Raw genomic sequence first — 13,253 nt, 5'->3', positions numbered from 1 at the left:
GTCTAATAACTTCAGTCAAATGACTTATATATTCGGTCCTTTGTTTCCACTCTAAGGTATTTGTTTTTCCAAATTGTATCGTTTAGGCATCCGGCCGTTCTACTGGCTTTAATTATTATTAGTCTTTAACCTCTTCTTCGATATTATTGTCGGCTGATAGATTAATTCCCAGGTATTTACTTTTATTGTCTAAGTCCAATTGGCATCTTATTGGTTCTTTGGATATTACTAAGCTTTTTGTTTTTTGGGCTGATATTTTCATATTAATTTCTTTTGCGTTAATGTTGAATTCGTGCAGTAATCTTTGTAGGTCGTCTTCGCACTCTGCTACTAACACGATGTCATCAGCGTAACAGAGTATTTTTATCTCTTTATCGCCCATTTTTTACCCTCTTTTTTTCTTCACTTGTTTTATCATTGCATCCAGCGTTATGTTAAACAGTAGAGGGCTTAGCGAATCTCCTTGCTTGATTCCTGTGTTTGCTTCTATATGGGTTCTGTTATTATTCCATTGACTTTCATTTCTATTTTATTTCGTATATAAATGTTTTCTATCAGTTTTATAATATCCAGTGGTAAATTTTTGTCATATAGTAGGTGTATCACGTCTTTTAATTGTATTCTATCAAACGCTTTCTCTAGGTATATAAAACAGAAAAACCCTCGCTTGTTATACTCTAATGATTTCTCCGCTATTTGTCTTATCACAAAAACTGCATCGTTATGATCTTCCCCTTCTAAATCCTCGTTGTTCAACCGATATATTTATTTATGCACGCCATTATTTTCTTCATCAGTATTTTTGTTGGGAGTTTCAGTATAGTGCTTCGTAAATTTATCCCTCTATAATTACTGGGGTCTGCCCTATCACTTTTATTAAATAACGCTATCATCTGAGTGGTACTCCATTCTTCTGGAATTCTTCCTGTATTTATTATTTTACTTATCAGGATATTCAGTTCTTTGTGAAGTCTCTCTCCTCCGTATTTTAAAAGTTCATTAGCTATTCCATCTTTCCCTGGTGCTTTTCGATTTTTCATCTGTTTTAAGGCGTTCGTTATATCTTCCTCTTTACTTTCTGTTTGCTCATCCGATTCTAATCCTGGTTTTCCAGTTCTTTATGATTAGCTGTTTGATACAGGTTTTCTAGGTAAGTTGTCCATGTATTTGTATCAATATGTTTTACTTCTATCAATTCCTTCATCTCTGCTGTTTGACCTCTTTTATCATTTTCCACATTTCCTTTTGCATCCCGTATAAGTAGTGCTCCATCTCTTTTGAAAATGCTTACCAATGTTCTGTTTTCTTCCTTCTTACTATTGAGTTTAACTCATTTCAAACTCTTTTATATTCTTCACATATGTTTTTCTCGTTCTTTTGAATTTGTATTCTAGCTAGATTTTCTTTTTTCTTGGCATTTTATTTTTATTTCTTCCATGGGGTGTTCTCCTTTTCTTTCGTATATGTTTACTTATCTTACGTTCTCCAAGTGCGTCCGTTGCTGCCATTTTGATATTATCTCTAATCTTCCTCCAACTTTCTTCTATGTCTTCATTTGGTGTTATGTAGTTTTCGTTCAGTACTTTTTGCAGTCTTCTCTGGTATAGATCTCGTGTTGACAAGTCTTGTAGCTGTTCTACCTTTATTCTTGTCTCACATTCAATAGGGTCTTTTTTCCTGTTTTTTTTGTAGATGTATTCTGATTTTTCCAAGTACTAGGTTGTGATCACGTCCGATATTAGCTGCACTTAAACATCTTATGTTTAGTACTTGAGAATGAGGGATGTTTCTGTTTGTCAATATATAATCAATATCGGATCTGTGTGCTCTTGTATTTTTGAATGTATATTTTTGTTGATCTTTGTGTCTGAAGAACGTATTGTTTATTCGAAATTCGTTCTGAGAGCAAAAGTTAATAAGTAGTTCCTAAAGAGTTTAGAATAAATTATTCAGAATTGATTAACTTCTTGGGGATAAAACTGGATAATCGTCTATCTTGGTAAGACAATATACACTCACTCCGACTGTCAGCTCAAACGGGCTCAACTTAATGAAAAATATCTCTCATAAACAATGGGATGTCGACGTCCAAACTCTTATGACTGTTCACTGAAATTTGGGTTTCAACCTGAGATACAGTCGGAAAAATGAAAGAATACCCATGAACGAACATATAAAACACGCTGTATTTTCCTGTCATCATGTCGCAAAGAAAATTGCCCAGCGCAAGTACATGTAATAATAATTATTAAGGATCGTTTAAACACAGCGATAAATCAAACAACTTATCAAGGTCAATCGAGTTGTTGCAACTTATCATTGTGTGTAAACGGTGCATCGCACAACTTATCAAAGTTGGAGTTGGGTTGAAGGTGGTATCGCATTGAATCGCAGCGTCTAAACAGCGTTTCAACTTGTCATCACAACTAGTTGCTGTGACTTGTCGTTGTGTTTAAACGACGCTTTACATGTACCTGTGCTGTCCAATTTTTTGTGTGACACGGTGACAGGAAAATACAGCGTGTTTTTTATGTTCGTTCATGGGTATTCTTTCATTTTTTCTACTGTACAATACGCTAAAGTGTTACGTTTGGCTTGTTCTCTTGTATGTAATGAAAGCATGGATAATAAAGGCCAGCTCCACTAACAAACTTTAAGTCTTGGAAATGAGGTGCCTGCACCGAATGCTTAAAATATCATGGACATACTTAGGGACATATTGCGAGGAGAACGATATACTTGTCGGCAACTGGAACTCGAAGGAAATATAGAGGGTAAGAGAGGTCTAGAAAAAGATGTCATGGCTGGGTAATATTCGCCAAATGATATTAATGAAATTACTCTTAATAGAATAATGTAATCGTGACTATCAAATATCTCACTTGACAATACAATGCACGGTGGACGCCTACGCAGAAATACACGGCACCTTTAAGAAGTAAAGTTAATAATAAATAATTCAATAATTATACTTAGTCACTATTTTCCCCCTAACTCGGAAAATATCGACGGCACGAAAAAACTTAGAAGAAATTGTTGGAAATCGCGATTGCAACCATTCATGAGTCCTTACCATTTTTCTCTCGAAGAGTTTAAATTGGCCGAGCGGGTTACTAAGTCAATTTCATTTAAGTAAATATGTTTGCAATATATCCAAACAAAATATACAATTATCAGAAGAAACTGTAATTAACGAAAATAACTACCTATTTTTTTATCGAGATTATGAGGCAAATAAGAAATGTACAATATCTAAAATCACCGAGTGAGTATTTTTCTCGTTAAATAAATTTTTTATTAAATAAATTATATTATTATATATATTATATAAAATTATTAAATAAACTTTAGAATATTTAATGATTTGTTTCAAGAATTCAAATTAGAAGACAAATTACAACTACAACATTATTCTTGCTAATTTAAAAACGAGTTTAGAAAGTAATACATAGGTACACTCCAATAATTATTTCAAAGATTGCCATTGTTATCGTTGAATGAGAACTCAAATTTAAATGCATCAAAAGAATTAAATAATTTTTATTTTATTCCGATCGACCCGACCGACCCCAAATTCCGATAACCAAAGCTACCTGAATACGGCTCATCGTTGTCTCAGGTAAATTCAATCTCGCACCTAGAAAGCTGCTAACGCCATCTATTTCTAAAACCACTGGTGTCGTACATAAACGCTCATTTAGTTTCGTATCTTCCAGTATATTTATCAGTCAACGGTAGTATGTTACATAAACGGAAAACAAAATGATACGTGTATCCAAGTAACAACTAAAGTAAGTAAAAATATTGAAAACATTAATTTAAACATAGGTATTTCTATTTTTCCAAAATAACTTAAAATTCTGAACATTTAAAAAATAAAATCAAAATTTAGAAAATAATTAAAATGATGGTTTAACATCGGAAGTGTCTGAATCAAAACCAGTAAAGCAACCAAGACTTAATTCTGCGTCATCATTTTCCCTTCTTTCAGTTTCTTGCTCAGGCCAAATCCATTCCCAATTGTATGTTTTGGTATGAAGAACTGTTTAAATATTCAAACATGAATAAAAGTTTAGCAGCCTTTTCGGTTCCTAAATTATTTCGTAATTTGGAATGCACAAGTCCAAAGCTTGAAAAGCACGTTTCGATGCCTGCCATTGAAGCTACTGCTGTAAGTAATTGGTTAATTCGTTCGATAAATATGTTTTTATCAGGCCAAGCAGATTCAGCGATTGGAACAGACTTCCGCCATAATAATGGAGATGTTTTTTTGAAATTTGGACCATACATAACTATAACTTCGAAGTTAGAGCCATTACAAACGGAACAAAATCTGTGTTGACTGAATTAAAATATTCATAAGCCTGTTCTCTTTGTTCGGCAGTAAGTCTTTCTCCCAAAAAGCGACGGCCCAGTAAGTTTGCCAAAAAATCTAGGGCAAACCTAGAGCCATATTCCTCCTTTTGTAATAAAAGTTCTTAATTTGAATTGGTTAATCACTCAGATCTTTTTCCCGTTGAATCCAAATTTCTACGGCGACAGCAATTGTTGTTGGTTTTAACCTTATGTAGAAATTAGTACAAAATAAAGTACTGATATATATCACGATATATATCAGTGGATATAAAACAAATGAAATAGAGAATGTGGAAAAATCCCCTTACGAATAACTCACACATCCACTATTTTGAACTGGGAAACATTTTTTGAATAGAATCAAAGATCCAAACACCAGTTCTTAGAAATGTGTTTCGCCCTCTTCAACCTCTCTGGGCTCATCAGTAAAGATGAGAGGTTGAATATCTTTAGACACATTCCATCAAAAAACAACATTCGAGACGTGGACATAGCAGGAACGTATATCTACGCCTATTCTGACAATAGGGAGTTTTTGTTGCTACGTAACGTACGCATCTCCCTATACGTAAAGCAACTAACGTGTCGTAGAGGATGAATGTTAAAATAGGTAGTTTTTGTAACTGCCTTAACGTAACGTAAAGCAAATCGTAAAGTCATTTTTAAATTCCGTTGACATTTAAAAAAATAAAACAATGTTCACACAATATACAATTAATATACAAATGTAAAAAAAAGATAAATGAATGATGAAATTGTATGGTTTTAATTGCTTCTATTTAAATATAAAAATATTATTTTTCCTTAGGTTAAAATTGTTTTATTTTTGTTTATACCTACTTTTTAGTTGTAAATTATTGTATACCTACATCAGAATTCCAGTAGGTAGGTATAATGTAAATAGTGTGGTAATATTTATTTGAAAATTTTACTGAAACTAGGTCATTTGTTTATCTAGTTATTAATTGTGGTGATCACTGTATTTCTTAAATTAATACAAGATTTGTTTGTTTTGCTTTATTAATAGACAACTTAAAAACAATAAAATTTTAAATCTATTATGAAGCTCCAATTTCCAATTACAAACACAGAATAATTTTACTCAAATAGACTAAACCAATAACCAATATAACCTTAAAATGTTTATAAACAGGTAGTACGCTGATGAAATGTTCATTTGGTAGGTAATCGGGCAAGATCCTCGTGTGCATTCGGTGACTTTCGGCTCGATAGGGATGCGTATGAACCTAACGTACCAGCCCGTAACCTTAGGTAATACGTATCGCGATACGGGAGTTCAACCATTAATGCGCAAGCGTATATGTCAAAAAGATGCGTTACGTTTACGTATTTGTGTGCACAAAAACTCCCTAATGACTGTCTCAAGTTTTAATTCCCTAATTACTTAAAGTAAAATATATGTTTAAAAAACAAAAATACAAAAGATGTCAATCTTTGAACACAGTAAGTGATCAAAAGATACAAAGTTGGTTTACCGACCAATCGTAACAAAATCAAACAAATGAAATAGAGAATGTGGAAAAATCCCCTTACGAATAACTCACACATCCACTATTTCGGACTGGGAAAAATTTTTTGAATAGAATCAAAGATCCAAACACCAGTTCTTAGAAATGTGTTTTGCCCTCTTCAACTTCTCTGGGCTCATCAGTAAAGATGAGAGGTTGAATATATTTAGACACATTCCATCAAAAACAACATTCGAGACGTGGACATAGCAGGAACGTATATCTACGCCTATTCTGACAATGACAGTTAATTCCCTAATCAGTGGATATATATCCTCGCGCCCTGATTTTATATTGTAGGTAAATAGGGTGTATTCAATTTTTCTTCAGTTAGTTGTTTAGCAGCATCTATCTGGTAAACATTTTAAGTAGATTAATAGTGTGTACAACAAAGTATAGGTATAGAGAAACAATACAAAATAGTATGTAGAAGAAAAGAAATAATAGGATACAGTTTTTTCAACGAGAAAATATTCCATTGTAATTCCTGTGAATGGTCTATGTTGGCACTTCTTTTGTTTAGAAGATAAATGCCAGACGAATGGAGAAACAGTATAGCCACAAAAGCACCTGTTAGAAAACAAAGGAGATGTTCAACAATGCATAGACTTCAAGGCCATAAGTACTAGAAGAGAGTAATTGATAGACATATGCCTGAGGAAATATCTGAAAATCAGTTTGGATTCATGCAATACAGATGAACAACGGATATAATTTTCATTTTAATGTAGCTGATGAAAAAATATACGAATAAGCAATTAAACTTCTCTGTTTTGTGCAGGTTAAGGTTCAACCATGTTTTAACTCCCCAGTACAAATATAAAATAAAATTGAGTGATTCTCCTAATTGTTCATGTGGAGAAGAAGGTACAGCGGAGCACATGATCCTAGGCTGTTCTAGAATAATAAACGAGGTTAAATTATTAAATGAAGAAATGGCCAAAATACCCAAAATCACCAGACCATATAACCTAACTCAACTATTAAGAGCAGAAGATTGCAATGTGTATCAAATTTTGTACAAACATATTTTATGTATTAGATTAAGTTTATAACCTATGTTTTTTTTTCCTTTCGTGTTAAGCCCTATGCCTATCCGAGGTCCACCTGTCTCGTCTAAATGCTCTGATCGACCCCTGAGCGTCAAATTGTGTCCTAGTCTAATATCCCAAATTATATTGAAAAAAAAGACAATGAAAAATAAAAAAAAATATCAAAAAAAATATATAAAAAAAAAGTAAATATTAAAAAAATTTAAAAAAAAATACATAAAAGAATGATAAAAAAAATCACAATGAAAAGAAATAATTCCAAATAAAAACAAAAATCGTTGAAAATTAGATATAGGTATATAAAATAGTTCTTTGTAAAATTGGAGCAGGATTGTGATTGGATACATAATAGAACAAATCAGTAGAAAGCAGGAAGCACTCCTTTAGAGCTTCAGCATAAATAATACAAATAATCCCAAAAAAGTAAGATGGCGAATGGACATTGACTCCGAAGCCAATAATGCTCAAACACACACACACACACACACACACACAAGCAATTAAACGCTCATATGGTATTCATTGATCTTGAGAAAGTTATGAGAGATAAGTTTTAGTCATAAGTCTTGTGTTCTGACTAAAATAGTGGATATAAGCTCTTGAACGGAAAAGTTCAAAACTTAAGGTACTAGTACACTTTAGAAGACCAAAAATAATCATTTTTTTCAAGAATTTTTTTCTCAGAACCTTTATTAAAGATGAACATAAAACTTTTTACATATTAATATCTAACTCTTAGAGAGCACAAAAAATATATCTTTTTTCATTTATGCACGTACACTAATATTGTAGAGGGCACGAAAGTCGAGGCCTCGAAAAATGATGGCGGACAATTAATCTCAGCATTGGAATATCTGAAACAAAAAAATCGTAATGCATTTGAAAAAGGAAGGTTTCTTACGTGACAATTTACCACAATAAGACCAAAAAATAAAATATAAATATTTTTTAACCATGAAAAACTGACGAAAAACGGGCGATTTTTTCACAAAAAGTTTTCAAATTTCCGTAAAATCTTTTTTGTGGCATTTTTCACTAACGGTGGTAAATTGTCACGTAAGAAACCTTCCTTTTTCAAATGCCGTACGATTTTTTTGTTTCAGAGATCCCAATCCTGAGATTAACTGTCCGCCATCGGGACTACTTTTTTTTCGAGGCCTCGACTTTGGTGCCCTCTACAATATTAGTTTACGTGCATAAATGAAAAAAGATATATTTTTTGTATTCTCTAAGAGTTAGATATTAATATGTAAAAAGTTGTATGTTCATTTTTTATAAAGGTTCTGAGAAAAAAAATCTTGAAAAAATGCTTATTTGTGGTCTTCTAAAGTGTACTAGTACCTTAAAAATACAACAAAACAGAGTTTATAGAATGTTTATTTAAAAATGGAGTTCATTATCGCCATTACTACCACGATAACCCTTTGTGGGCCTTGGCCTGTTCTAAGATCTTCTGCCATTCCGGTATATTATGGGCTTTAAGCTTCCAGTTAGTGATTTTTGAGGTTTTCAGTTGTTGTACCTGCTCCATACATCCAAGCCTTGGTCTTCCTTTGCTATTTTTTCGATGCCTGCTTCTTGGTGCCTGCTTTATGATTTTCTTGAGGGCTAGGTCTTCCTGCATCCGTTATACATGACCCATCCAGCGCAGTCTTCTGGTTTCAGGACTTTTGGGCTAGTGGGAGAGGTATGAAACAGGGTAGTCTTCACGCCAGACAGAGGAGACTTCTTGGAGTCTTACAGCTCAACATTTCTTACTTAACTTATAATGGGTTCTGACTTTGGGCCAATGCTGATCCTAGTGGATAAGGGGTAGCTCGGAGTAACTGGGTCTCCAGATTTATGATAAGCAGAAGACAGATGTGCAGAAGATCGGGTCTTCGTAGGCTCAGTCCAGCTTAAATGGAGAGATACCGCCTAGAATCCGCCCAAGAGATCTTTATCCGAAGGGCTGCAGGGGCTGTATCACTTTTTTATTTTTTAAACACATAAACTTGTTTGATTCAATCCCCAGACTGATTTTAGAAAAGTTCAGTTGAAAATACAGTAGTCCAGAGAAATAAGATTTTTCTCGTGACACATCCCCCTCCAAGCCCGAAACCAAATTTTTTTTTAGTAGTATGGACATCTATATTAATAACCTATATGTTTCCTGCAGCCGATTTTGATGATTTACATAGTTATAAACAAATGAAGATCAAAAAACGGTAAATTTTCGCTTTTTTCGTCTATTACTAAAAAGTGAAGCATTCTAAACAAGTTTGAGAATAAGAAACTCATAAATCATATAAAAAACTTCAATATGGCGTTCGCTAAATATGTCTATCCTTGTTGCCTAGAAAATTGCAAGATAAGTCATAAATTTTGAGATTTTATAAATTTTCATAACTTCTGTAAAAATTAAGTTAGAACCTTCTTATTACACGGAATGCTGAGACTTCTTATGCTTAAATTATATTTTAAATTACAAAGCAATTATTTAATTTGTTTATCCCAAATTCATTTTTTTTGCAACACTAAGTCAGAAAATTATGGGGTTACAGTAATACTTCGGACAGTTTATGAAAGAAGAACAATTATACTATTAACTTAATTTAAAAAAATGACAAAAAGTAATTTTAAACAGTGTAAAATTATTTTGCAAAAACATGTCGATTTTTGCTTACTTATAAACAATTAGAATAACTTTTTAACCGTTACCCGTAGAAAAGACGTTCATATTTAGAAAGACTGAATTTTTATACACGTTTAGAAAGAAAAACAATTGTCCTAGGACAATTAAGGACGAAGTTAGCCCCCCTTTTTTTAATTCACATGTTCTTGCAAAATAATTTTGCAATATTTAGAATTATTTTTTGTCATTTTTTTTTTAATTAAATTAATAGTGTAAATCTTCTCCTCTCATAAACTATCCAAAGTATTACTGTAACTTCATCATTTTCTGACTTATAGTGTTGCAAAAAAAATTAATTTGGGATAAACAAATTAAATAACTTTTAAACTATTTGACCAATTGCTTTGAAATTTAGGTTATGATTTAAGCACCAGAAGTCTCAGCATTTCGTGTAATAAGAAGGTTTTAAGTTAATTTTTACATAAGTTATGAATAAAAACTCAAAATTTATAATTTATTTTGCAATTTTCTAAGCAACCAATAAGGATAGACATATTCAGCGAACGCAATATTGAAGTTTTTTATACGATTTATGAGTTTCTTACTCTCAAATTTGTTTAAAATGCTTAACTTTTTGGTACTTGACGAAAAAAGCGAAAATTTACCGTTTTTTGATCGTCATTTTTTTATAACTATGTATATCATCACAATCGGCTGCAGGAAACATATAGGTTATTATTATAGATGTCCATACTATTCAAAAAATTTGGTTTCGGCCTGGAGGGGGTTGTGTCACCAACAGGATATTTTTTTCCTTATTTCTCTGAACTACAGGTTTTGTTTCTCATTTTATATTAAACCATGTGCAACGTACTTGGTCAATATTTAGTATTATTTTGTTTTTAGGCAAATGGCGTATAATATCTTCGATGTCGATCCGTCGTAGCAGCGTAGGTGTAGGTGTTCTTTATGGCCAGCTATATGCCGTCGGTGGTTACGATGGCGCTTCTAGACAGTGCTTAAGTTCCGTTGAATGCTATACTCCAGAGACTGACACTTGGACTATGGTACCTGATATGTGCTGTAGAAGAAGTGGGGCTGGCGTAGGTAAGAAAGTAAATAAATTATATATTTTGTACGTGATTTATTTGTTTCATTTACTGCTGTAAGGTTTCTACCGGAAATTACGTTTAATGTTTGGTTACGTGCTACAAGAGTAACTGACCCAATCTTATATATAAAAATCAGTTGCTGTCCGTTAGTCTCGCTAAAACTCGAGAATGGCTGGACCGATTTGGCTAATTTTGATGTTGAATTATTTGTGGAAGTTCAGGGAAGGTTTATAAGATTTTATATAGTCATTTTAGTAGCCACCAAAATATTTACACCTATATGTATAAAATTCTCTGGTCACAGTGTTAGTTGCCATACTCCTCCGAAACGGCTACACCGATTTTTATGAAATTTTACACGTGTATTCGTAAGGACTGAGAATAGGTTGTTATCTATTTTTCATACCCGTACGTCATAAGGCGGTTTGCCCATGACACCGCAACTCTCACAATAATGACTTAAAAAATACGAAATTAAGTTAACTGTATAAAAATTCTGAGGACATGAGAAGAACGAGAGGCAAATTTCATAGAAGGAAAATGTAACAGTTTAACTTTGGAACTCAAATTGGGCAAAATATGAATTTTTTAAATTTTCAAAAAATTTCTCTAAACGGAACTTTTCTGACGAACCGCAAGTAGGAGAAAAATATGAATTTTTTAATCTTGCGAAATTTTCAAAAAATATCTCTAAACGGAACCGTACGCAGGAGAAAAATTCTGAGCACACGAAAAGAACAAGCAGCAGAGTATAAAATTTCATTTAATTTTAATTAATTTTGTTTAATTTTATTTAATTAAATAAAAAATATATATTTAATTATTTCATATATATTAATAAACAAATTTAAGATTGTAAGTGTTACACTACAAACTTTATTTTGTTCCTTCTAACTAAACTTTATTACTTTAAACATCATGTGTAATTAATAGGGCTTTACATTTACAGTCATTTGTTTCGAGCTTCTGTCATGTGTCGTATAATATTAAGATATCTACGGCATACATCTTTGGTTTGTATTTTTATTTTTATTTATCAGTTAAGCCCATTCGTACCTTTCGGTGTTGGGCTGTTTACAACTAGTTCAATGTCTACATTTCAATACATTTTAATAATTATACAATACTTATTTTAACAATACAATTTTAATGAATATAAATTACTTATATGACCCATCTTTCTGTCCATATGTTTTAATCTTGTGGTGCTTCTTTGATGCTTATTTTCCATGCTGTTCTATTTTGAGCTAATTGTTTTGCCATACTCCATTGCAGTCCTCTCTTCTCTGCTTCTTGTCTAACTTGTTCTTCCCATCTCATTCTTGGGCGACCTACTTTATTTTTCCCTTGTACTCTGACTTCATATACTTTTTTCGTTATTCTTGTGTCGTTTAGTCTATGGATGTGGCCCAACCATCCTAACTGTCGTTCCCCTATAATTGTCTCTATGGGGTCTTTGGTTTGTATCATTGGTAATACCAATAACGTATGACGTAGATAACGTATGTTATATTAATATTAGACGACACCTGACAGAAGCTCGAAACAAATGACAATCGGTGAAAAGCTCTATTGAAAATAATAATAAAATCTCATTCATATCGAGAATTTTTTTGTTTATTAATTACGAATTCCTTTTATTTATTTTACAAAAGTTTAGCTTTTTTATCTATTGAGGCAGTACGACGTCTGCCGGGTCAGCTAGTTCACAATAGATTTAATTTGATATAAATTAGAAAATCATAAAAAGATAAAAAATTTCTTAAATTTTATGGATGTTTTCTCTGACGCGCAGTGTACAATATTGCGGTGTTATGTTGCTCCTCATGAAATAATGATCTATATTTGGTTTTAGGTGTTTTAGACGGCATCCTCTATGCAGTAGGCGGTCATGACGGCCCATTAGTTCGAAAGTCAGTCGAAGCCTACGACCCAGCCAAGTGTAAATGGATCGCAGTTACAGATATGGCTCTATGCAGGCGCAACGCTGGCGTTGTCGCGATGAACGGACTTCTTTATGTGGTGGGTGGTGATGATGGATCTAGTAATTTGAATTCGGTTGAAGTGTATAACCCAAAAACGGACTGCTGGATCATGTTATCCAGTTCTATGAGTATTGGACGTAGCTATGCGGGCGTGGCGATCATTGATAAACCGATATGAAGGTTGCCGAGTGCTGGCAGTGGTGGAGATCTAGGTAAGGTAACTGTTTTTTTGTTTATAACGTGTGATCCAAAATTATTGTCACCATAGGTGGCTTTGAACGACAGAGATAGCTATACAGTGCATGTCTATTCTTAATTCAGTTGTACTTTCCAGTCCAGTTTACGTCAACTTTGCAGTGTACGTCAACTTAACAAAAAAAGTTAGGTTATGTAGAGATGTTGGTGGTGGACATATACAGCATGTTGTTTGATTTTATTTATTATTGTTACTTATTGTTACTTATTGTAACTTATAATTTTGTTAATTCTTTTTATTTTTTTATTAAAGTTCTGTGTTAAAGGTTTTGACTGATTTTTTATGTTTTATAATGTTAATCAAAATTAATTGATAAACCAATGATATAAATTCAGATTAAAACAAGACA

At 32.7% G+C, this 13,253-nt stretch overlaps 2 protein-coding genes across 3 annotated transcripts in view; both read left to right on the top strand.

Moving 5' to 3' along the window:
* The window catches only part of LOC114337097 (Bardet-Biedl syndrome 1 protein), a 113,005-nt gene that overhangs the window by 57,083 nt on the left and 42,669 nt on the right, over positions 1-13,253 (top strand). The gene's annotated exons all lie outside the window — the stretch shown is intronic.
* The window catches only part of LOC114337096 (ring canal kelch homolog), a gene marked incomplete at its 5' end in the record, with an annotated part of 54,332 nt that overhangs the window by 36,689 nt on the left and 4,390 nt on the right, over positions 1-13,253 (top strand). The window contains 2 exons of the mRNA XM_028287475.2: positions 10,458-10,658; positions 12,519-12,860. Coding sequence (XP_028143276.2) covers positions 10,458-10,658; positions 12,519-12,826 — 509 coding nt within the window. The remainder of the gene's footprint in view (positions 1-10,457; positions 10,659-12,518; positions 12,861-13,253) is intronic.

Source organism: Diabrotica virgifera, chromosome 3 (genome assembly GCF_917563875.1).
Source record: "Diabrotica virgifera virgifera chromosome 3, PGI_DIABVI_V3a".
Taxonomy (NCBI): domain Eukaryota; kingdom Metazoa; phylum Arthropoda; class Insecta; order Coleoptera; family Chrysomelidae; genus Diabrotica; species Diabrotica virgifera.
This window is presented reverse-complemented; position numbering and strand designations above follow the sequence as displayed.